Here is a 22689-nt window from a genome sequence, read left to right on the forward strand (position 1 = left end):
GGTATTTTGACCCTATGCTATTCTACATGCAACATATGCCATTAAGTCCGTTATACGTACACCATTCTTCATCACAGGAAGTAATCACCAGGCCCCCTTCTGTTTGCTGGGACATGTCTCTGATCGTCAGGAACAGCAGAGAAAATGCTAAACCTGGGATTCAAGTCCTTATCCACAGCCATGATAGAAGCAACATTACCACAGCGGTAGCAGTAGTTGGGCGCCGACCAGACTGTCACTACCGAGTTCTCTGGGAAATGATACTGATCATCGTTAGTACAACCCTTGTCGAGATAGAATGACGCTAAATACCTTGTAACCCTCGTTAACGAGCTGATGGGCTCGAGCAATCAATTTCAAACCGTTGACATGATTGAATTCGGTTGCGACTTTGTCTCCGAATAGCCATCCAGCGCCACGAGGGCTGATAGCCCACGTCTCGACATCTTCTGGATCTGACCACACCAAGTCACAGAACGCACCCTCGTGGGGGATCTCTTGCGCACGGGCAACAACTCGGATTTGATCAATCGTCCTAATCTCAGGACTCAAACCACCGTGGACACAGAGAATCTCACCGTCGATGATGGCGGCAAGGACGAGGAAATCGAACACATGACAGCAGGCCTTCCAGACAGAGGCGTTGCCATACTTTTGCTGACACTCCTCGTAGAATCCATACACCTGGGTAATTTGTCGAGACTCGTGGTTACCACGAACGAGCACTATTCTGTCAGGGTATCTGTGGAATGCGGTTAGCCAAGACACGCGACCAGCGCCAGAGGGTGCTTACTTCGCCTTCAGGCACATTAGTAATGTGAATGTCTCCAGACTGAAGTAACCTCGATCCACGAAATCTCCCAGGAAAATGTATCGAGTATCGGCACTTTGACTTGACTTGTTCACTGTGACGCCAGACTCGGTTTGGTCTGCCATTGTGGAATCAGGATCCTCCTCTGCCTCGACTGCCTCGGTCTCCTCCGCGCCGCTGGATGTTGCATTCTCGCCCGAAGACTTTATCTTCTTCCTCAACTTGGGATTTGTGATCTCTGTTGGTGGCTCGATATCGTCCGAGGTGATGACGGTGGTAGATGTCTTCGGCGCCTGCACGTTGGACTCGCCTGGCATACCGCCAGATACCCGGAAGAGCTCTAGAAGGTCGTAAAACTGGCCATGGATGTCGCCGCACACAGTGACGGGGGTGCAGACTGGCTGAATGTTGGATTCTGAGGTACCGAGTCAGCAGGTCAGCGGTGCATCTGAATCTGGCGGTCTTCACCTTCCATCAAAATCTCCTTGACCTTCTCGCACAGCTCCTTCATAGCGCGCTCAGGCAAGTAATGACATTGTTTGGCCTCCTCTAGCCACTCATCAAGGCCCGCATTGGGCCCCAGGTTCGCAGGGCCCGGTCGAGGTACGCCTGAAGCCATGATCTAGCATGCCCCTTCAATGAAAGGTCTATGTGGGAGTATGATGGCGGGGAGAGATATGCCAGCCCAGCGAAGCCTGTACTGCGATATGTGAGGTGTTGGTCGTGGTACTGGTACACATGCGGCGAATCGGGTGGGGCTTATGCTTAGGCCTGCTTGCCTTGCTATGGAGGGGTGCGATAGTGAAACGCCGGGAATTCTTCGGCCATGACCAGAGAGAGAAACTTTGAACAAGATTCACCTGCTGTTTTGGTTAATCCTGTAAATGATTCTTACCCACTTCGTGATTTCTCTTTTACTAACTTAAATATTCCCCTTTACCATTAAAAATATCATACGAACCAATAACCAAGACTACACCTGAGGAATTCATCGTTCGGTGGATAATCGCATATCTCTCCAGTATCGCCCCACTGCCACTGGCGGGGCAGCAAGGCCGCGACTCATCAAGCCTTACAGTACTCACTTGAGCCTTTCGCTATATCGATCAACATTACGGCATCATCAGTTACAAACCGAGGTATATACGGTATGCGAGATGTCAGCTCAAACACCACAAGTCCTGTCTCGACGGGCAAACGGAGGTCCTCAGACATCATCAAATCAGACCTCAGAACCAACAAAGGTGATTAGTGACGTTCGGGAGCAAGGGACATAGATATCTGACTTGTTTCAGGGAAAGGGGCCACAAGAGAACAGTTCTCATGGAAAAGCCAGAGGGAGAGGCTCTAATGCAAGATCTACCGAGGCCCATAAGGTGACATGACGGGATTCGTGAGAAACGACGACACTCTGACTAACTATGATAAAAGCATGCGAATGAGGACGAAACTCCAAAACCGACCAAGACTAAGGCTCATAATGAGGGTGAAAAGCTCGTGATACGTCGTCTCCCTCCTGGAATGACTGAGACAGAATTTGTATCGATTCTTGGAAGCGAGTGGGAGCTGGGTAAGGGCAAGGTTGACTGGTTTTCCTTCGTGGAAGGAAAGATTTCTACTGAGTATGGCACTGAATACTGCCGCCGAGTTCTATATTACTAACGCCGTCCAAAGCCCCTCGAAACCTTCCCGGCCTGGTCGCGCCCACGTTCATGTTATGAAAAAGGATGATATCTTGCCTCTGAGCAATGCTGTGCGAACCGCAGTCTGGGAGGATGCGAAGGCATCTTTTAATAGCCCTTCTTTGATTGGTCCTCCTTCTGTTGAGTTTTCTATTTACAAAAAGGTTCCAAGCAATAAGAAGCGCACCGATGCTCGGCAGGGAACAATCGATCAGGATCCTGAATTCATGGCTTTTTTGGAGGAACTGGCGAATCCACCACCACCAAAAGAAACCGTCGAAGGAGAAGAGGGCGACGACCTTGGTAAGGCGGAGGCTAAAGTCACCACTACGCCACTCATCGAGTACCTCAAGGAGAAGAAGGCGAGCAAAGCCAAAGAGAGCTCATCTTCCAAAAATTCCAAACACGGGCAGGATTCTAGGAGCACCAAGGGGAAGAACTCGTCCAAGGATGAGGACTCGGGTAAGAAGAAGGGCAAAGAGTCCAAGGCCGAAAAGGGAGAAAAGGCTCCCAAGGAAACCGTCAAGATCCTCACCAAGAAGGCGACTTCTGAGCCGAATGCGGAGGCCTCGAAGACCAACGCTAAAAGCCAGTCCCATGACTCCAGCGCCCAAGAAACTGCACCCAAGAGTCGACGTGCGGGAATTTTGGCTGCGGCAAGGATCCTCCAACGAGATCTTGGTCTCAGTCCCGGAAGCGCGCATAGAAAGGCACGTCAAGACGCTGCCAAAGCAGATGCAGATGCAAAGACACCTGAAAAGGAGAACACATCTGCTGCCGAAACAAAGGCTAGTGCTTCTGAAAGCCCATCTACACCTGCAAAATCAGCAGATGCCGAAGCACCAGAACCGAAGGGACGAGGTGCTGCAAATGCGAACAAACAGCAGCAAGCAAACCGCAGAACTCGAGGCGGGAAGAACGCTGAAAAGAGTAATCAAAAGGAGAAGGGCAAGGAAAACAGCAAAGAGAAAGAGAAAGTTAAAGAGAGCACATCGAGCCAACCAGCTCCCAACCCCCCAATTGTGCTCCTCAAGAAAAAGGCTACAGATGCCGAATCCAACCCACCGGGGAAGCCAGCAAATGCCGCAACGCAAGCGCCGGCCTCACAGGGAGGGAGATCGAAAGCAGAAAATGCAGTTGGTGGCTCTAAAGGCGGACCCAATAAGGGGTCCAATACCCAGAAGAAAGCTCCTACTGTTTCTCCTGACGCTACTCGTGGTTTTGTCAAGCATGCCAACCCCTCTCAAGGTGTTACTGAGGCGTTGCTTAAACAAACGCTCTCAACTTTTGGCACAATTATCTTTGTTGAAATTGACAAGAGAAAGGGGTTTGCCTATGTTGACTTTGCTGAACACGAGGGTCTTGTGAAGGCTGTTACTGCCAGTCCTATCACTGTTGCACAGGGCACTGTACAAGTTTTGGAGCGCAAGGACAAGAAGCCTGCCAACACGAACGCAAACGCGGCAACGACAGCACCAGCCCCAGCCCCAGTTGCTGGATCTGCTGCGCCAGAGAAGGGATCTGGCCGTGGTCGACGTGGACGAGGTGGAGGCAACAAGGCAAAGGATTCTGGTCCCAACAATCAAGGGACTGCTCCTCCTAGTCCAGCTCCGGCCAATGCTGGTGGCTGAGTGCGAAGAGATGTTTTCCGGACTTTTCTCGAACATTTTACCCCTCTAGCGAACAACCTAATCTGCGCCGTTGTGCCGCTGTTATGAGCCTAATGTGCAACACAGTTGCTTAACAAGTCCAACTTATCTCAAAGCATGGACACTACGCAGTCAGGAGTCGGGCATCAGAGCAGCTGAAACATTGCAAGCGGATAAGAGCACGGCTGATTTATCGTCTTTGTGCTTTTGCCTTGCGCGCGCATGCGACGAATCCAATACAGAGTCGATCTTTTGATAGACGATTACTCCAGCGGAAGTGGCGTTTGAGGAAGCGGCAGGTTGCATAGCGAGGAAGGGGGGTGATTATGCTAGGTTCAGAGATCGAAGCAGCAATATGACTTTTGCGTCTACAGTTCGTGTTGATAAGTGATTACATTGAGTATGTAATTAGATGTGCGGTGTGGTCTTGGGACAAAATGCCAACATGCATATGCGGGTGCTTCATGGGCCTTCCGAATACTTGACTCCAGAACAATGCTGATGCTTGATCTTGCATGAACCGAGGAAGGGCTTCAATTATTACCATAGTATCAGATAAATCCCGCAAGAACCTCTTTGGCGAATGCCATCATTCAGTTGGTCACTGCGTACATGGGAGCGTAACCCCTGAATCAAGTGCGGAGAGTCCATTATGACTCACAAGGTGTCAAGAAAGTGAGGGGAAAACCAGATATGGAACTCATGGTCACAGAGGCAGAAAAGGAAGCAAGTATTTTAAAAGAACTTTTTAAATCAAAGACTCTAGTGCTACCAATACTAATAAACTATCCTAACATGGGTGGTATCGTTGCTACACAGGCTGTTGGACCCGTATCCTGTAGCAAACGCGTTACAAATCTATCTGGTATGTCAAACAAGAAGAACGAAAATGTGTATCTAGAAAAGAAAATAGGAACCAGAAAAAGAAGAAGAAAAAAGTAAGGACATAAAGACGTAAAGACGTAAAGAAATCCAATCCCTTCGAGGGAACACCCTTTTTTGAAAGCCAAACAACACTGTACTTTTTGGTATCCCAAAACCGAAAATTGCGCCGTTCCTATATCCATTCAAGCCTGAATCCTTGGCCATGACGCTGAAATCGCTCCAACTGAAACCATGACAACGTACAACAACAATGCAAGAACAAATCCAACTGCAATCGCTTCGCTCTGAGCAAAAACCTTCCTTGCATGCGCCTTTGCATCCGTAAACCATAACATCTCTCCCACGCTCCGACGAGCAGCTCTGAGTCCAGGCAAACCATCCATGCTCAGCACGTTGGTTTCCTTATGATAATCCAACAACGTATTGTTTTCAACTCGCTTTGCCACCCACATGTCCATTGTGGGCCTCTCCTCAAACACAGCCAGCTCATTCACTTTACCATCCACACCCTCTTGAAGGACTTGCTCAAGAGACAAGTTCTTCTCAGAGGTCTCATTAGGTGCATATATACCCCTCTTCACCCGGGGAACACCGAAGCCACAGCTTGTCTGGGCTTCAAAAACATCAGCCAGAATGATGGCTCTGGCGCCATCAAATGTAGAACGCTTTCCCTTGGAGATTCGGCGGACCAGATCTGGGAAGGCTGGGTCATCCCATTCGACAATCCTGGACCGGCAGAAGAAGCGGACAATCCGAGGGGCGGGACCGAAACTCATAAACATCAAACACAGGCGGCCATTATCGTAGGAATGGGCAATCGTCTCACATCCGGAACCAGTGCGATCGATATAGGCACACTGGTTGGGTCCTAGAACAGCGAAGTGCGAGTCTGAAAGGCCTTTGGGAGAGACATTGATATGAGAGCCATGAGTAGGAGCAGAGCCTGTGAAGAATACAGGTTGCTGCTGCACCCAGGCGGCGAGGTCCTCAGGAATGGAAGGGTAAAGCTTCATGGCGATGATGTAAAACGTATGTATGAAAAGCAGAGATCCCAATCAACTCGATTGGGGTCTGTGTATAGCTGCAAAAACCAACAGAAAAATAAATGTAAGTCTAAGTTGGGATGCTGCGAGTGGGATTGGATAATCCTGTGGGGAGCTTAAATATCTCGGCCGGCGTCGGTAACCATATTCCATGCGGGGGAAAGGCGACACATCAGTAGACTAGGCCTGGAACAACTCGCCATTGGAATTGAGTCATAATAGGAAGGTGACTGGCCAGAATCCGATCATCGGTAACAATTGGAAGAGATAAAGAGGTGGAGCTTGGTGTTAAGCCCTACCTACTAGGATCTCACTCCTCAAGGGCGTCTCGAGGAGAGAGTGTGTGCTCATGTGAATCACGTCGATCCCCATGAATATCCTGTCTTGACCTGTAGCCCATTCTCTTTGGTGGCATGCAGTCAGAGACCACGTAATCTCGAGAATGGCAGATCAAACAAGACAAGAGAATGATTAGTTAGGGATGGGGTAGGCATGGTAAGAACCATCCTCATACCGCTCATCATCGTATGCGCTGCTGTCGCTGCTGAAGTGACCATTGACAATGCTGGTCGTGCGAGGGACATTGGAATAAGCCCCGCTAGACACAACACTGGCGGCCTTGCGTCCTGTTGCCATATGGCCGTAAGCGTCAAAGTCGCTTGAAGGGGCATCATAACGAGGAGACCAACCTCCGGGACCCCATGGCTCGATGAAGCTGGTCTGACGAGGTGCCACGGCAGGGCGCTCATCAAACCGCTTCGACAAGCGTTCCTTGGCCTCAAATCTTTCCTTGTCCTTGGGCTTTTCGCTGCGCGGGGGGCGTGCTCGATCCTCGCGGTCGCGGTCGCGGCGTTCGCGATCATCCCGGTGACGTCTCTCACGAGTGTGTTCCTCACGAGAGCTCTCTTCCCGCTCAGACTGGTGACGATCCTCCTGCTCACGGTGGCGGTCCTCGCGAGGCTCTCGCTTGCTGGATGACTTGGTAGAAACCTTGCTAGAGGCCTTGCTAGAAGCCTTGCTGGAAGGACGGGAGGGGTTCTTACGGCCCTCCTGAATAGGGGCGGGAAGAGGACTGGGCATTGGGCTGGACATGGGGCTCGTCATGGCAGACGAGGGAGCTTGGCTGCTTACAGCATTGTGGCGCATGGTCAGGTTCTCATGCTTGGCCTGGAGACCGATGAAGCGCTGCTCAAGATCATGGTGCTCGAACTTGACGCGCTCATTCTCCTCCTTGAGGGCCTCCTTCTCCTCCTTGAGTTCCTCACACTCATTGTTCAGGCGGCGCTTATCGCCCTTGAGTTCCTCGAAGTCGGTGTTAAGACGGCGGTTGTCCTCTCGTAGGACATCAGCCTCAGAGCGCACACCCTCGATCTGGGCCTTGAGCTCACGGCACGAGATTGTAGACTCATTGAGCTTGCGGGTGGTCTCTTCGAGTGATGCCTTGGACTCGTTCAACTTGCGGGTGAGCTGCTCGATGGTGGCCTTGAGCTTGTCGTTCTGGGCGCTCAATTTGTCGTTCTCGGCATTGGCCTTGTTGAGTTCTGTGTTGGCCTTTTGAAGATCGTCGCGCAGCTCGGATTCGATATCGAATTCATATTCGTAGTCATGGTCTTGCACTACAAAAGAAAAGGTTGTGTTAGTCGGCTGAGGCGGGGAACTTGAAAGGCGACCATTGAACATACCAGTCAAGGCCCTTGACTTGGAGGAGGAGGAAGAGTTAGTGCTTCTTGCGGAGACAGTGCTCCTAACAGAGGAGCTGCTCCTCTTGGATGGGCTAGCAGAAGTCCGCTGGTGGAGAGGCATGGCGTCGGGTTGGGCTGTTTACGATCGCCAACAACAAGAAAGAAGAAATAGAGAAGAGGCGAGAAGTGACGCCAAAGTCGTCTCGATGATGTGTGTTCGTGGTTGTTTTGTGGTGTTAACTCTGTTCGCTGCGGTGCAGCTCTGCCCAACGACCAGCGGTGTAATTTGGTCTGGCAGGCGGGTAGAAGCGCGGGCGTTTTTGGCTGGAGGCTCTCTACTGGAGGGGTTGTAGCGGGAACGGGAGCGGGAGCGCGAGGGGCCACAAAGGCAAAAAAAAGGTGACGTCGAGTTAAGAGAGGTGAGTTGAGGTGTAAACTCAAGTTAGTTGTTAACTACTGCTTTACCAACAAGTAAAACAAAGACGATAGATAGATATCTTTCCTGTAGCACAGTACAGAGTAGAGTAGAATATTCGAGAGAAAAAGGTTGGAATAAACCTGTGTGTGGTGAAAAGAGAAGTGAGTTCAGGTGCAGGCAGAAGAGGGAAAAAGTAGAATATTCGGGTTGATATGGGTTTTGTCAAACTCGGCTGTGGGAGAGAAAAAAAAAAAGAAAAGGCCTACAGGCTACAGGTGTCTTAGTTGCTGGAATGGGGGGTGGGCTATAGAAGGGGGGCGCAATAAAGGAAGGGCCAGGCCTAAGACAAAGCAAGGCAGGTAGGCAGACACAGAGGCAGGGGATGGAGTATCAATATGGAAAGAAAGGAAATTGAAGTGAATGAGGTGCTCCTTCTAAGACATGGTTGTTGTCGTCTATGTCTGCCTCAGAGTTTCTGGGAAAAGATTCCCTGCTTTTTCAGCTACTATCGCCTTACACACTTACATCCATAGGCTCGCTCTTCTTTAATCTATGCTCAACATGGACAGATGACGACAAAACGCAGATGGGGAGACAATTATCTGCGGTCTGCTATGGTCTCACCTATACATACTCAACTGCACGTCTATGCAGAGTCGGTACATTGCGGTGCACGCAAACGCGGAGAGAGACGGAGAGACGGGAAAGGGACAGACAGACAGGCAGACAGAATGCAGACTCCTCCTCTGATCCTACATACTAGTGTACCTACCTAGGTATGCAGTACTATACACACCCACACCGCACATGCACCCGAGGAATAGAGAACAGCCATCTTCTTCCTCTCCCATCCTCATCACTGCGTTACAAAATAGCATCAACCCCTGTTCAGACTGAGAGAATAAAGGGAGTTGAGGGTGTGCGAACCACCAAAGAGGGAGTGAAAGGGAGCTCTTTTTCCAACCTCGTGATTGGAACATCAGAGACATGGTAAATGGAAACTGGGCCTGGCGCACACACTCAGACTCGCATTTGCGCTTCAGACAAGCCAAGGATCCTTTCTCAACACATTAAACCCGCCAGTGCGGTATGCGAAGAGTCGATGAGTGAAAGCGTTGTGACGCCAACACCAGGGACCGCAACCAACGCTCAGTGCCCAAGGGGAGCCGACTAGAGCCCAATGCCCACTTCGCCCACACCTCCAAACGTTAAACCCCTGTCAAAGCCGGGGTCCTTTTCTGTTTCTCTGCCGGTTCGGCTTCTAAATTCTGGTCTTTTTGTGCTCTTATACCACCCCCGGCTCTTTGCTTGGACATTGATTCCTGAATCCCTCATATCGCCGAAAAAGGGGCATGATATGGGATATTTGTATATATTATTAATCCCTGGCCTGTGCTACGCCGTAACCTAGGCAAAGCAAAAGAAAACACCTGCAGCGGAAAAGCAACGAGAAAAGGCCTAGACAGAGGAGAGGGCTTAGAAAAGCGTTGCCGACATCGTCACCGTCTTTAAAAGCTACCCCCAGTCATCAGCCAGACACCCTGGATGACAGACAGGGGGGTCGGAAACAGCCAGTTTCACTTCCGTTGATTGTCATGATATCCACGAACATTTTACATTCCTCCCACTAACCACCCTCCAAAAAAGGATACGCAAGAAACTATGATTCACTTCGTCGCAACGTTTACAATACTGGTTCGCCAACACCAGCCTATTTTTGACAAAAGGTCGTGTTGTTGATTATCTGCTGGCCGACGACTCCGCTTCATGCCGCTTCGTGGCTAAGTACTGTCACCGGTGCGGACACCGCCATCTGAGCAAGCGACCAAGTCACTTCTTACGCCGCCCCTGGAGCGCCTCCGCTGCCCACAAAGCACCCAAAAGAGTCCGTTTTGGACGGAAGCTATAGGAGAGTGACTCATCGGGCTGGCGGAGGGAAGGGGGCTCGCTTGACGTGCGACATGTTAACATGGAAGTTTCGCCGTATCGTTGGTTGCGTTTCTGCGCCGTCATCCTTGTCGTCAATGCGACTTATTCGGCACATGGAAAGAAAGCTTTACAATTATTTCGTGTGTGTGCAAACACATCCAACTTCAACTCCCGTGGTGCGTTACTATGGACCAGGGCAGCCATTGATGTGATGCGTGTGAAACCCCCCTTGTTCGTTTGTCTTTGGTCGCCCAACCCTTCAGCTCGCTTTCTTGCATATGGGAGCAGATGAGTGGCAGCATGGCTTCGGTTGGTAACCCATGATGTATTCTGCAGGATGTGCGATATCATGCGCATCATGAATGGAGGGAAACGATTTACACTACACTGCACTACCTATGTAGGTACGATATCGTGCTGCGCTTCTAGCTGGTATTCCAACATACATAATCGTGGGGAGACATCGCTCACCAGGTCGGAATGGAAGAGCTTGTGTGTGGAGAGCAAAACTATTTCAAGTCAAGACCCATGCCCTAGTCCTCGAGAAGCCGCCCATCGCCGGTCGCCTGGGCCCGGACCCGGGGGACATCCGCCGGGAGGGCCTCCCGCTTCTGGGGGTTTAATAATTAACCTACGGTAAACGCTCGAGCTTCTTTCCCTACCCGCTTGTCAGAACAAAATTGGGGCAGAATAGAAAATTCTGACTCGGCGGGAATGGAGTGTTTGATATTGACTGGGGGCTGGGTCATTAGACTGACAAGCGCCCCCCTTTGTTTTCGGCTCGTTAGGTGGCCTCGAGCTAGTTTGACTCTTGCTGGCATTCAATGCTTGATTATGAGCTCTTTTGTGGATAGAGTTGAGCGAGCTCCGTCATTATCGTGGGCTCTCCTTGCATTCCCGCATTCCGTCGCCAAGCTGCCCCGTTACCACGTTTCCAGCCCTAGCTCCTTATGCTTTATTGCGTGCGTATGAACTCCCACCCCCTGAATTTGACAGTTTGTTGACCAATTTCAGATGTGGAATTCTGTGTACCGACCCGAGGTCTCCAGCCCCAAGCCCAGCTGGTACGTACCCTGCCTTACCGATCCAGCGGGAGGCTGCTCCCGTTCACCGGGCCTCCACCTCCAGGTTTCGTTTGCCTATAACGGTAACGGTCGCTAAATGACTTGCGATGCGGGTTTAACACGGTCAACAGGTTTCTATTGGATTTCCGAACTCGGAAAGTAAACGCCAAACCTTTTACCGTGGCATCGCCAATTAAACTGCGGATCTACCCGCTTGCTGGCGATTCTCAACCAAAGGCGTAGCAAATTGCGATATCGCCTTTTCAAGTCACGCACACTCGAGGTCAAGGTGTGCCTTTTTTTTTTACAATGCAATTTGTTGATCAAATTGCTTGTCATTCCTAGACTCTACACTGCACATACACAGCCCCTGTTTTGATAAGTGCGACCAATTTATTCTGAGGCCCTCCATGTGAGTCAAACTGGATAATGCTGTTAGGAAAGGTCATGTGAAAATACTGCACCCCAGCTCCTAGGCCAACTTTACTTCACCCAGACAACCTCGAGCCAGGCTTCGCAACCTCTTCGCACTGGTCACCCGCTTTCAGACTCACACCTCTAGGCGCTCTCATGCCATGCTCGACGTCCTCCACATCCGTCACGATACCACCACTACGGGTCCCTCCCGTGTACTCCACACCCTTTCTTTCATTCACGGTACGGAACGGTCCCTTAAACCTCGATACTAGTTCGGTGTGCTGCCATTTTCCCTTGTTACCACACCCTCATCAGACTGCCCTCTCACGGATCAAGGCACTGCCATATGGATGTATATGCATGCGTACATATTCTCAAACCGCTCCTCCACCAGTTCCACACATCAATATCCAATGTTTCGTCGGCCCCCAAAGGTTATCCTGGTCGCCTTTTTCCACTTAAACTAGGCGACCAATCCTTATGGTGCCAAAGTCCCCTTCTGCCTAGAATAGGACTTTTTCTTTCGCCATTTCCCGCCTGTTTTCTAAGTTTGAGGCCGCCTCTATTGGTCATTCAGTCATTACCCCTCTCTCTTTGGTTGCCTCGCCTGCCCCTCCTTTTCACGTCGTCGTTATCTATGACATGCCCCACGAGTTTCGGGAGAAGATGCGCGATACCACGGGATATCGCGTTGCACCGCGTAGAGTGCTCGGCTCATTACAAACAAAAATGCAAGTGCAGTATGGTTCGCCAGGAGACAGTAAGGCACCAGTGTGCATATCGAGCCGTCGAGAACATCCGCCGTCTTACAAAGCATGCGATTATTGCGGCTCAAATGCACTGCCATCATGCCACATTACGCCATGGCAGTGCATAATGCTCGAACAATTACAATCCAGCCTGTTCCTTTTGATTCTGTTGAGCTGGGACGGAACCGCAGATCTCTAACGATATCTTTGTTCTGCTAGTTTGCTTACCTGATGCTTAGTGTCGTTGCAAAAGTGAAGTTTCTAAGACATTTTATATCTGGATGCTACCCTGGGTCGAGTCGAGTTCTCATGACCCTTCCCTCCTTTTTATTTATGATGGGATTTGTACGTCACAAGATAGCTTTCATGCAGTCTAGCTTAGCCACGCGGTCACATAGAATAGTTGGTAGGTTCAACAGGGGTGCAAGTTGTTCTTAGTGGGAGACTATCATTCTCTCTACTCGATCACATAGGGTATATGTGTATGAACAAACTCTGTCTAATGTATTGCTATGCCTTCTCTTGTAGTAGAATGTGCCATGGCGAAAGACATAGGCCACACCGAGTTCATATGACCTGAAATCTAGCCTTCATCCAGACAGGGGAGTATCCAACTGCAGAGTATCAGTATACCACCAAATGAGATTGAGAGACTTCTTCATACCTTGGAAACAAAAGAACAAAACCTCAATGGAAGAAAGGAATCGCGAAAGGGAATAGTGCCAGATGATGGCGGTGTTGACAAGGGGGAAAGCAGGGTCCCGTCTAGACCTTGACCATTGTTCTATTTAAATAATATCATGATGCTCACAAGAAAACCATTTGAGGCTATAAAGAAAGGCCGATGAAAGAATTAACAAACGCGCCGTCTCTTCAGAACATCATCGTAATACTCCGTCTTCTCAGTCTTGGACTCGACAATTGTAATCAGACCAAGATGTCGCTCGCGTAGTTCATCGTATTTCTTCTTCCAGAATCCAGATTGGTTCGTCCAGTACTCAATCTGCTTAGTCAAGTCTGCAACTCTTCGACTGATGCTCTGGTCGATCTGCTTAGACAGCTCGCGTACTCTAAAGCGAAGATCTCCATTATCATCTCGTAGAGTCTTGTTCTCCTTTTCAAGTCTGCATATCTTGGCGCGCAGTTTCTCTAGCTCGAAGTGATAGGTGTGAACTGGGGGATCACAGGGCTTTTCGGCTGCACGACGGAGGCATTCGTTCTCGCGGGATAGTTTGGCGATTTGGTCGTTTAGAGAGGGGATGACGACGTGGCATAGTCGATGAGTTTCTGCCTCGGAATTGTGAAGCCGAGATCGAAGGGTTTCGTTCTGGGAAGCGTATGCTTGGTTGGCCTCATCGAGAAGTTCGTTTTGTCGTACAAGAGTCCTCCATTCTTCGCGACTGACTTTGTAGTACTCGCATGGATGGCGGTGGGAGTGGTGGTAGGATCTGGAGCGCTTGATGGTTACGAGTTGAGGACGTCCATCAGGACTGGTCTCGACATAACAGCGGCGAGACATGTCGATCGATGTTTCGTTTCACTGAGTTTCTTTTTGTGTTTGATAGTCGAGATAACCGGGAGTTGCGTCAAGTTTAGAAGACAGAAGATCCGGGTTTAAGATAGTTGGGTATGATGGAAGATATAAGGAAAGTGTCTCGATGAGTTAGGACTTATGAAAAGGTCTTGCGGTGATATGGATGACCTATTCTTGTCTCGAAATAGCTCCCACGGATATAAAGAATGACAGTTGAAAGAGACAGTCGGGTCAATGCAGGTGATCAAAGAAGGTCAGAAGTGTTTGAACAAGGGAATTATGCCCGTGAAGAGCAAATGCTTTTTATAGGCAATCACTTATAGTTGCGCAATCACAGAAAACTCGCATTAAAGACATTCTGACTTGAATGTTCCACTTTGAGAAGCACGCGGACGCGAAATTCTCAACATCGTGGCTTATAGAAGCGTATGATGTGGTAAAGTGTAAGTGAGTGAGTGTCTGAGTTAGAGCGTAGGACTCAAACTGTGGCAGAGCATTTACATAGTATGGGACTTTAAAATTAGTTTGGGTTGAAAAAGAAGAACCAACATGAATATTTTGGAGTCCTTGGAGTGGCGCGTGGCCATCTGTTGAGTTTGTCTCATTGATGATGGTGGTCATTTTACAGAGCAGGTAGACAGACAGACAGAGAAAGTCAGCAATACGCTCAGAGGACTCAACTAGATACAATAGCTTGACGAAGTAAGAGTCATGATATATAATGCTATGTTTATGCATTGATCGGAGCTTGCAAGTTCTTTGAGCTGTTGAGTTGGACTGATAGGTCAGTGTATTAATGAAGTTGTCAAAGCGCGTCAAAGAGATCAACGAAATTAAAGCTCTGGCGGCTGCGGCTCATGAATACTACTAAAGAAAGGGCACCTATAGAAGATCAAAACAGCCATGTGTCGTGCATCTTTAGCTGAGTGACGTGCATGTGCAGGTGTTGGTTCCTGATGAGCGTGAGCGGGACATCGCGTGGTTGGGCTGATAGTCAAGAGACCTAGAGGGGACTGTGCAGGTATCGTAGACACACTGTAGACACCCATACTGACGTTAGCGATTATACAGTGTGATTTATGGAAATGACTGTGCCTGTCCGCCTGACAGGTACATCAGGCCTCCAGTCTCTCCTCTTCAACACCATCATCTTCAAAAATAGGCATCATCACCACGGGACCCCTTGCACTTCCGCTCGCCCTTGCAGAAACCAAAATGCAAGCACTTTATTCTTCGGCTCGGCCCAGCAACGGTCAAGACCCTGCCTGCCTGCATCCACAATCGCAAATGTCTCTGTGAATAGCCTCACATTCTACTCTAGGCACTAATGTATCCCACCAAAGACCGCCCCCAACAAATCAGTCCTCGTCAACTGTGGCTGAGTGTCTGGATGAAATGAGCCACCCTTGGTACTATCAGACTGCTCTACCCCATGCTGCGAATTGATTGCGCCTTGGCTGAGCCCATCCAAACTGTCTTTGACCAAACGGAGGCCCATCATCATCTTCATCCTCATCATCGCAGTTTCGATTTCTGAAACCTCGAGGAAATCTCCCCAGTCTGACCCCATCGCCATCCGCCATCCTGTTCCTGTTCCTATTCCTATACATAGGCATATCATGCCCATGAAGCATGCATCTGTCTGAACCTTCCTCAGTATGCATAGCACAACCAGGATGGCTGCAGGTATGTTGGTCGCAAAATCGTGAATCACCATCTCTAATCCCGCGGGGTCGCGTATTCCTTGGACGAGGACACCCATTTATAGGGCACTCGTGATCAACGCAGAACTGGGATGATCGGGTCCTAGGGGCTGGACAGTCGTGGACGTGACAGATGTGGTGTTGGCAGAATGGACTGCCATGTTCAGGTCTTCGGCCACATCCTCGTCTGTCGTGGATGCCTGGACACATATCATAGGGATCTATCCCTTGGAACCTGAGTCAGCAGCTGCAACAGAACAGATCGAGTGAACTCACCGTCGTCGTAGATAGGATATCTCATCCCTGGAGCCGGATATCTTCTTCCTCCATATCTAGCCCCCATATGTCTACTATAGTGAGGACCACAAAACCTACCCTCCTCCACTTCAGCGTCACAGCCATCGTGGGCACACTCGTGCTGCGGACAAAACTCCCTCCCAGTCTTCCTCATGTGGCAGTTCCAAGTCCTACACGTATGCTCCCTGCAGTACTCGCCAGGGATCTGCCTCCCTCTTACACAGCCTGGCTCGACACACGTATGCGCATTGCAGAAAGCACCCCTCTCACGACCATCGTCGCAGTCATGCGCCTCGCAATAGTGCGCACCACAGAAGGGTGTGGGGTGTCCGTTCTCGCGAGTATGGCAGAGGCGTGGACAGTGCGGTCTAAGACATTGACGATGACGTTCACAGAAGCGTTGAGGATCGTCTGGATCTGTGCCTGGAGCAAAGGCACCACAGTAAGGCTCGTTACAAGTATGAGATCGACAGAACACACCAGCGCCGCCGTCTCTAGGATTGCGACAGCTGTCGTATTGGCAGCGGTGGTCGTCGCAGAGGGGGAGGTATTGATCATGATGTCGTGATCTCAGATTCTGACAATCTTGATACCCGCAAAGATCTGTAATTGTTAGCTTTGGAGTCGAAGAGTGAAAGGCGTTGTCTTACGAAGCTGTGGGCAATATCTGTATGCCAACATATCCCCTTCCTTGACCTCCAATCTACATTTCGTTCCATTGTCTATTGCCTGACATTGAATATCTACCTACCCGTCAGCCATTTGGTCCTGGTTAAAGATTGGCAATGACAACTCACGCCGAGCGCATACAGAGGCTCTGGGTAACGTCTGTATAGGGCATGCTCGCCCGTTCTGAACTTGCCAGCACGCATGGAACTGGCAATGAATTGACGGATACATCCGCCCATTCACTTGTATACGGACTGGTTGATTGCGACACATGGTCCCTGTCGCCGCACAGGTCGAATGCCAGCCGCGCCTTAGTTCATATGGCATGTGATACATGTTGAAAAGGGGTAAGATGTATTGTCTTCCTGCGCTTCAGACTCAAGGCCCAGAAGTCAGGACCAGAGCGGCAATTTATGCACTCATTTATCGTGCCCATGCGGCTCTGCGCTTGAACTGAACGTCCACGGCACGTATCACAAGATAGAGAGCCGAAGTCATGGGCTGCCACCAACGTGGATCTGTACCACTACTCATGCAGGACACACGGCGAGCTACATCATGAAACGAACCACTGGGATGCCTTTGAAAGCTCCCGGCTGCAAGATCGCGAATAGGCGACTCAGGCATTTTCAACCTTGTGGCATGAGTAACCTCACCCACGATGGCAATCTTCAATCTTGACTCATCGTCAGTAGCACGGCATATCACAGTACCAGAACAAAATCTTTGTTGAAGGTTGGGGATGATTCAATTGTCTATCTCCCGCTGTTTCCAGTCATCATCTATCATTTCACCTCCTAATTCGTGGTATCATTCCAAGCCAGACCTCCACTTCACTGCGCTGTCTACATCCCTCTCGTCTCTCTCCCCCTCCCTCCCTTTTCCTTTAATTCAGCCATCGAGGCTTTCTTATCTATAGAAGAAGAAACTTTTTTTTTTTCACGGAAAAGACTATAGCCAACTGCGCCTAGCACCCCCTGATACGTACCTAGTTGCCATGGCTCGCTCTAAAGCAACTGGTCCGCCGTCGAAATCAACATTTATAAGAAGGAGAAAAAGTGAACAGAAACACCAAACAGTTCTTTGAGCCTAACAAGGTCGTGCATCAAAAAAGCCCACTGTATGTGGTCGTGTCTTCAAGCATATTGTCCAACGTTGTGCTACATAGACTCTGCCACTGCTGCCTGAAGTCCTTGCAACAGTGCGGCCTCCGCAGCATTGTCGTGCATGTGTTGATCTATCTGTGTTTGCGTATCTGGAACTGGCACCTGACCATGTGTGTGTAAATTAGGCGTGGCATTTGCAGGCGGAGGAGGAGAAGGGAATGTGAGCTGAGTATGTGGAGCTGGCGGGAAGTGAGGCTGAGGATGGTGTTGAGTAACTGGCTGAGGAGTTGGTGTATGTTGTGGCGGCGGGGAGTGATGTAGCTGCCCGACGGGTGTCGACGTATGGGAACGAGCTTGAGCAGCAGCCTGGGCGTGGGCGGGAGAGTGCATAGCACTGTGCTGCTGCTGAGGTAGTTGTTGTTGCTGGGATCGCGGGGTCTGAGGAGACATAGACATTTGTGATTGAGGATGTGCTGCTTGGTGGGGCGACTGTTGTGTTGCCGACATAACGCTTGGTCTTGACTGCGGCAAGGTCGACGGTGGATATCCCGATGAGGTGGCTGGGTTATACGAATGGGCAGCTGCTTGATTGTGCGCCTGGCTTTGCTGCGACGACGCTGCCTGAGCCGCATTCTGAGCAGGCGTCATAACTCCTGAACCAACGGCTGATGCTGGCGTTCCTGCAGCCCTTCCCTGTCCTTGTGAAGAGTTCTGCAACCCTCCAGCCAGTGTCATGATTCCTTGAATCTTGGCCTGGTCCTCCTCCGAAGTCATCCTTGCTCGTTCTTCAGCCTCCTTTCTCGCTGCCTGTGTAGGAGCTCGTGTCTTGAGCTCGCCCGTGACAGCCTGGAGATAATATGGCATCTCAGAGTTGGTCTTGAGGAAGAACAACTTGAGGTTACGAGCCTTGTCCTTGAGCTGGACTTGTGTCCGATCTTTAAGTATATCTGATATCGTGCCCTGCGCCCCAAACAAGGTGAGTATCTGACTCCAATGAGGCCCTTTGACCAAGTCCAAGCCTGCCATGAGAGCCTTCTCTTCGTCCTGAGTCCACGGCCGACGTGTTGAGTGGATGCCTTCTCTTCTTGTATGAGACGCATTTTTAGAGAGGGCTGCTTGACGAGCCTTGTCATACAGTAATGCACTGGAACAGGTCTGATGTGGCGGGAGCTGATGGCCTGGTTCTTGAGGCGGTGGTTGTGGCTCAGGGATACTCTGCGTATATGATGAAAAGTACGGGTTCTGGGCTTGTTGTTGTTGGAGCTGGTTTAGATAAGTTTGGGCTGCGTTCACATTAGCTTATGATCTTTGCGTTCTTCTGAAACCTAACTCACTCGTGCTTGTGGGAACTGTAGGTTGATAGGGTACCGGCGACAAGCCATGTAGTGTAGTCTTGACATAGTGATCTGTACTTTGGGCTACCAGCGCCTCCAGTTCCTTGTAATCTTGTTGAGTGCATTCCACTTTGCCGTTTGCCTGAGGAGTCGAGGCAGGTTCCTTCTCGGGGCTCTTGGTAGGCTCGACCACGGCTGGCGGTTCGATTGTTTCGGTGACAGTGGGTGTTTGCTCAGGTTGAGGATTGGCCTCGGCAGGGGTGGCAGTGGTATCCTCAGTCAGTCCAGCCAAAGCATCTTGAACCAGCCCGGAAGCTGTCTTCTCAAAGAAGGATGAGAGCTCGTCCAAGTCAAGATTCGCATCGCCGGTCGTATCGCCCAAGAGGTCAACTGCAGTCTCTTCGCTAGATCGCATAGGATGGCCTAATCTTGATCCAAGGTCCGACATCAATGCGAGCCGTGTCTTTACACATGTCGAGACTTGCCGCAATAAATCGTCAACCTTGTATTTTTCTCTCAAAACAGCTAGTACTGGTGAGTAAGAAGCTCTACATCGTCGCCGACAAATCACTCACCAGATTCGGTAGAAGCTTCACCCTCAAGAGACGTTTTCCTCGCTCGGACAGAAGCGATAAACTCAGAATCGGCGGGTGTAAGATCGAGCCCGTTATGAAGCCCCCGTAGCTTTTCTTCCATGCCATTGATTAGTGCCTCTTCCAAAACTTGCTCCTTGGATTGTTCCTGGGTTTTTGTAGCAAGCGCATCGATGGCTACTTGGGTTTTGAGGGAAATGTATAGATCGAGCGCATCCGAACCGAGGTCTGAAACTTGGCCTCTGAAGATGGCATGGAAGTGCTGATGAGCTTCGGAATAGGATGGCGTGGTTTGTAATAGCCAGATACCGAATTGAGCAAGGTTCGCTAGATCGAGGATCGTACGGGATTCGTGGTCGTGGAGGTCCGGATCGTCGGCTGACAGAATGGGCCCCGAAGAATATATTTGCTTGATCTGCGCAAAAGAAGCGTGTAGGTCGCGAAATGACTTGGCGTGCTGTGAGTCGGCATCTTGAATAGGTTTTATCGAGTCGTCGAATGATTGTGAGAATAAGAGGAGGACAGAAAGTGCCTATCCCACCCATGTAAGCGCTGCGGTATCTCTCGAGTCGCGCCACCTACCAAGTTGCCAAGCGCATGTCGACTGGCTTTGCGCAAATACTTCTGAGGGTCGGAGAAGAATGAGACTGAAGGAGGTGAAGGAGGAGGAGGTGGCGGAGGTAAGCTATGGTCGGTAATGCCATCAATCTCCATGGGATCGTTCGAGGAACCAAAGACGAAGTCGTTGACATTGCTGAGCGCATTCTGTACGAGAAGCGCAAGGCCATCTTCGAGTTCTTCTTCAGCGCCTTGGGGAAGATCGAGTGCATGCTCAGAGGCAGGTTCGGCTTCAGTTTTGACCCTCTTCGACGGGTCGTCGCCGTTAGACTCGTCTTCAAATGATCGTTTAGTCGCAGCTTGCATGATGGAATCGAGGTCAAGGCCAAGGCCCTCGAGAATGTCAGATTCATTAGTGGGCTCTTTCTTGATCCCTAGAGTCACCACAGTCAGCATTGGGCAAAGTTCGTCCGTCGCGACAGATGTCTGCCGTGAAGCAGCGGGACATGTACGCACCCGTCGGGGACATTCCCCCGTTGAGCTCCGGCTGGCCAGGCTCAGCCATTACTTCGACTTCACTAAAGCATAAGCAGTGAAAGCAGTGTCCAACGGTAGATTTAGAATATATCCCAGGGATAGGCTCGAGGCGTGGTGCTGTTCGGCGCGGCGGCGTAGTCGTTGATACAGCGGATGATGATTGTTGGAAGTTTTTGCCCTCCAAAACGGCCCTACGAAATCTACTATCGATACACAGAAGAAAAGTGGGGCGGTAAAACTCGAAGAAGTCACCTCAAAACAGAAGAACCTTGGTGATGTATACATGCAGCGAGGGCAAGATTCAAGTTGGCGTGCTTCTGAATCAACAAAGGCTTATAATTTTATCCAATTATACTGTTATTGGATCAAAAAATTATGCTTTTCTGGGAGGTCCATCAAAAGTTGATCAGTACTTGCCTCGACTGAAGATTTTTTGACATGGTAAGGCGGGGATCGGCCATTACCAGCGCCGATTTAGATTGATGCAGACGATGGCTGGGGATTGGGATCCCGAGGTTTCATTGGCTATAAAGAGGGCAAAGCTCTCTAGGGAAACGCTTTCTTAAAAATTGCATTCCTAAATTGAATGCAAGAGACTTGATTGGCCATACTTCGTCCGTGTAAGTGATGCCCTCCAAGCTTGAATGCGTGTAGAAGTGAAAGACTCCCAAAAAGTATTCCTACACTGTCTTGTTCATTGCACCACATACCTAGAAAATGCAGTTTAGAGCACTCAAAAACAGAAGTGCCAGGATCTCTCTCATGATCTCTCTGCGAGGTACTTCACCTCAAAAAAAAAAAAAAAGAAAAAGGGGGGGGGGGGATAAAAGACAGCTCAGGAACTGGTGCTAGTAACCACAGTCGTGAGTGTAGAAATCGGGCGCAGATGCACAACTATTTTTATAGTAAACAGATAGAAAAGCGATACTATTTAATCATTTTAGTGCTACTTTATAGCTAGCAAGTTTTACTCATGGTCGAGTTCTCGTTCATGGCACTGATACATCTTCTCTTCTTTATCCTAGCCATATTTCCAGGGGGTTCTTCATACCACCTGGTAGAGGTGGTTATTGAAATGCTTTGCAAGACATACAGCAAAAGGAAGAAGTTATCAACTAGCAACTGGACAAATGATAGAGTCTATAACATTCCGGAGCTGACAGTGAAGTGTATCCAGCTCCGAATCGTTGGGGTAGAGGGACAGTTGTCTAAGTATCTCTCGCAATCTCCAAGTTATACGGTTCCTTCTGATGCTAGTTTACTACCTACCTTACCTATACCAAGGTAGGAAGTTATAGTTATTGCCATATGAAGGATAATAATAACATCGTGAAGTAAGGTAGGAAGCAAGATGTTGCTCCGAAAAGCAAAAGAAACCGTCGAACTTCTCCCTATCTAGTATAATGATAGACTTCTCTATAGGCCAACTTTACAACTGGTTGATTTCTTTGCATTTGGCATTGTTTGTTCAGTATTGTGATCCGTTGTTACAAAATAACAAGTTAGAGCGTATCATATCAGGTCCCTACTTTCGTCGTGTATCACGTACCTAACCATATTGGTGGACCTACAGCTAATGTCGCTGGAAGTAACAATGTCCCTCATTAACAGCCGGGGGATGTGTAATCAGAATGACTCCGGGTGCATGGATTCTTCCATACCGCTTCGAAAATGGTTCCGGGTCTACCTACCTCAGGCCAGAAGACAGGGCCGTCAGCTGGTTCTAGAGTGCAATCCGCCCTGACTCTCCACCTTCTTGAGGAAATCATACGGTCTCGAGGGCTACCTTAGGTACCTTGCCTACCCAGAGCTGCCCTGAGGGTTGTTGGTTTCTTCCTCCACATGGAGGAAAGATATGGCAGGGCCCTTTGTTTATTCCCTCGGCGAGAGGAGCAGTGTTTGACTTGAACAACTCCATCGTCATTTCATTCAGACAGACTCGGGACACACATTTTGAACTGCCATAACAAATGCTATATAACCTAACGACATCCTTATCAGGTCTATTCCGCGATCATCAGTATGGCGT

The 22689-nt window shown here is 49.7% G+C and overlaps 6 protein-coding genes across 6 annotated transcripts; 1 reads left to right on the forward strand and 5 right to left on the reverse strand.

Annotated features, from left to right (window-relative positions):
- Positions 1-71: 71 nt before the first annotated feature.
- J7337_000420 (uncharacterized protein) lies at positions 72-1430 on the reverse strand (the record flags this gene model as incomplete). Its single annotated transcript, XM_044818173.1, has 4 exons — positions 72-263; positions 313-742; positions 794-1226; positions 1280-1430. 4 exons carry the CDS (start codon positions 1428-1430, stop codon positions 72-74), a joined length of 1206 nt encoding a protein of 401 aa, XP_044685875.1.
- A 902-nt stretch (positions 1431-2332) lies between these two features.
- J7337_000421 (uncharacterized protein) lies at positions 2333-4124 on the forward strand (the record flags this gene model as incomplete). The annotated part of the gene is made up of 2 exons (XM_044818174.1): positions 2333-2433; positions 2486-4124. 2 exons carry the CDS (start codon positions 2333-2335, stop codon positions 4122-4124), a joined length of 1740 nt encoding a protein of 579 aa, XP_044685876.1.
- Positions 4125-5209: 1085 nt separating this feature from the next.
- J7337_000422 (uncharacterized protein) lies at positions 5210-6040 on the reverse strand (the record flags this gene model as incomplete). The annotated part of the gene is made up of 1 exon (XM_044818175.1): positions 5210-6040. The coding sequence occupies one exon, from the start codon at positions 6038-6040 to the stop codon at positions 5210-5212; it is 831 nt and encodes a 276-aa protein (XP_044685877.1).
- Positions 6041-6541: 501 nt separating this feature from the next.
- On the reverse strand, positions 6542-7873 carry J7337_000423 (uncharacterized protein; the record flags this gene model as incomplete). Its single annotated transcript, XM_044818176.1, has 2 exons — positions 6542-7686; positions 7753-7873. 2 exons carry the CDS (start codon positions 7871-7873, stop codon positions 6542-6544), a joined length of 1266 nt encoding a protein of 421 aa, XP_044685878.1.
- Positions 7874-13182: 5309 nt separating this feature from the next.
- Positions 13183-13848, reverse strand: J7337_000424 (uncharacterized protein; the record flags this gene model as incomplete). The annotated part of the gene is made up of 1 exon (XM_044818177.1): positions 13183-13848. The coding sequence occupies one exon, from the start codon at positions 13846-13848 to the stop codon at positions 13183-13185; it is 666 nt and encodes a 221-aa protein (XP_044685879.1).
- Positions 13849-17692: 3844 nt separating this feature from the next.
- Positions 17693-20688, reverse strand: J7337_000425 (uncharacterized protein; the record flags this gene model as incomplete). The annotated part of the gene is made up of 5 exons (XM_044818178.1): positions 17693-18921; positions 18973-19497; positions 19548-20097; positions 20148-20557; positions 20640-20688. The coding sequence occupies 5 exons, from the start codon at positions 20686-20688 to the stop codon at positions 17693-17695; spliced, it is 2763 nt and encodes a 920-aa protein (XP_044685880.1).
- Positions 20689-22689: the final 2001 nt, after the last annotated feature.

The sequence above is a fragment of the Fusarium musae genome, chromosome 1, assembly GCF_019915245.1.
Source record: "Fusarium musae strain F31 chromosome 1, whole genome shotgun sequence".
NCBI lineage: Eukaryota > Fungi > Ascomycota > Sordariomycetes > Hypocreales > Nectriaceae > Fusarium > Fusarium musae.